The 1,225-nt window shown below is 33.8% G+C and overlaps 1 protein-coding gene across 1 annotated transcript in view; it reads right to left on the bottom strand.

Annotated features, from left to right (window-relative positions):
- Positions 1 to 288: 288 nt before the first annotated feature.
- LOC108751022 (peptidyl-prolyl cis-trans isomerase-like) overlaps positions 289 to 1,225 on the bottom strand; it is a 2,405-nt gene continuing 1,468 nt past the window's right edge. The window contains exons 2-3 of the mRNA XM_018490948.1: positions 791 to 1,144; positions 289 to 366 (exon numbers count right to left, since the gene is read on the bottom strand). Coding sequence (XP_018346450.1) covers positions 295 to 366; positions 791 to 1,144 — 426 coding nt within the window. The 3' untranslated portion in view covers positions 289 to 294. The remainder of the gene's footprint in view (positions 367 to 790; positions 1,145 to 1,225) is intronic.

A 1,225-nucleotide genomic window follows, 5' to 3' on the forward strand; every position in this document is an offset into this window, starting at 1 on the left:
GAAGCAAAGAAAATTTCAAAATTAGCAAATTCATTGTAAAAAAAATTACAGCAAATAGTTCTCTATTTTCTAGTGAAAAAAAGTGAACTCACTTAAAACAAAATAGAAAAAAATATGCAGGCAATTTCTTTCATTTATACAAAATTATATAAGTTTGAATTTTCGTGCTCGGTAACAAATTAGCGGCGATGAGAGAATCTTGGTCGATAGGAATGGATGAAGTAGGGTAATAAAGACAGCAAATAGATATGCAACAGCTAAATAAAAATGCAGTCATTACAGTATCTAGTTGATCTACAACTCTCCGCTATCCGCTATTATGATCTTTTTGGATGTCTTGCCACTTTGAGAACCCATAGCCTCCAACTGAAAAGAAAACATAAATAATGCATGTTAGCTGAGCTAATAAATATTTATAAAATTGACCTATCAAGCGAAAGATCTAGATTTCAATATTCCCTCGATCCTACTAGTTTAAAACTTAAATATCTTTATAGAAGGACATTTAAGAAAAAAAATATTAATGTTTTCTATATTTTTATAAATAAAGAGTTGAAAGATTTAATATTAGAATAAGACGTGGCTCCATATGAAAGCAGCGGGCTGATAAATAAATAATTCAGGTTCGATTCCCTTATTTTACAAACGGAGTTGAAAAGAGTTTAGAAGTAACTGAATAAATAAATTGTGTATTAAAGAGCTAAGATTTTCAAAAAAGAGAATATAATAATACAACAACAGTACATGTTAATTGTTTGTATAAGAAATATCGCTAGAAAGAAAATCATACTTTTCTAACAACATCCATTCCTTCGGTGACTTTTCCGAACACGACGTGCTTTCCATCGAGCCAGCTGGTCTTGGCACTGGTGATAAAGAACTGGCTGCCATTAGTGTTGGGGCCAGCATTTGCCATAGATAGTATACCAGGTTCGGTATGAGTCAACTTAAAGTTCTCATCTTCGAACCTGGCGCCATAGATGGATTTTCCGCCGGTGCCGTTGTGGTTGGTAAAGTCACCACCCTGGCACATGAAATTCGGAATCACCCTGTGGAAACTGCTGCCCTTGTATCCGAAACCCTTCTCTCCGGTACAAAGCGAACGGAAGTTTTCCGCTGTCTTGGGGACAACATCTTTCCTCAACTAGAAAATTATATCGAAAGTATGATTAAAATTTCTAGATATTTAATTCATATTCAATAAAAGTATGCTATACATAAATAT

The sequence above is a fragment of the Trachymyrmex septentrionalis genome, unplaced genomic scaffold (genome assembly GCF_001594115.1).
Source record: "Trachymyrmex septentrionalis isolate Tsep2-gDNA-1 unplaced genomic scaffold, Tsep1.0 scaffold11, whole genome shotgun sequence".
In the NCBI taxonomy this organism is placed as follows: Eukaryota; Metazoa; Arthropoda; class Insecta; order Hymenoptera; family Formicidae; genus Trachymyrmex; species Trachymyrmex septentrionalis.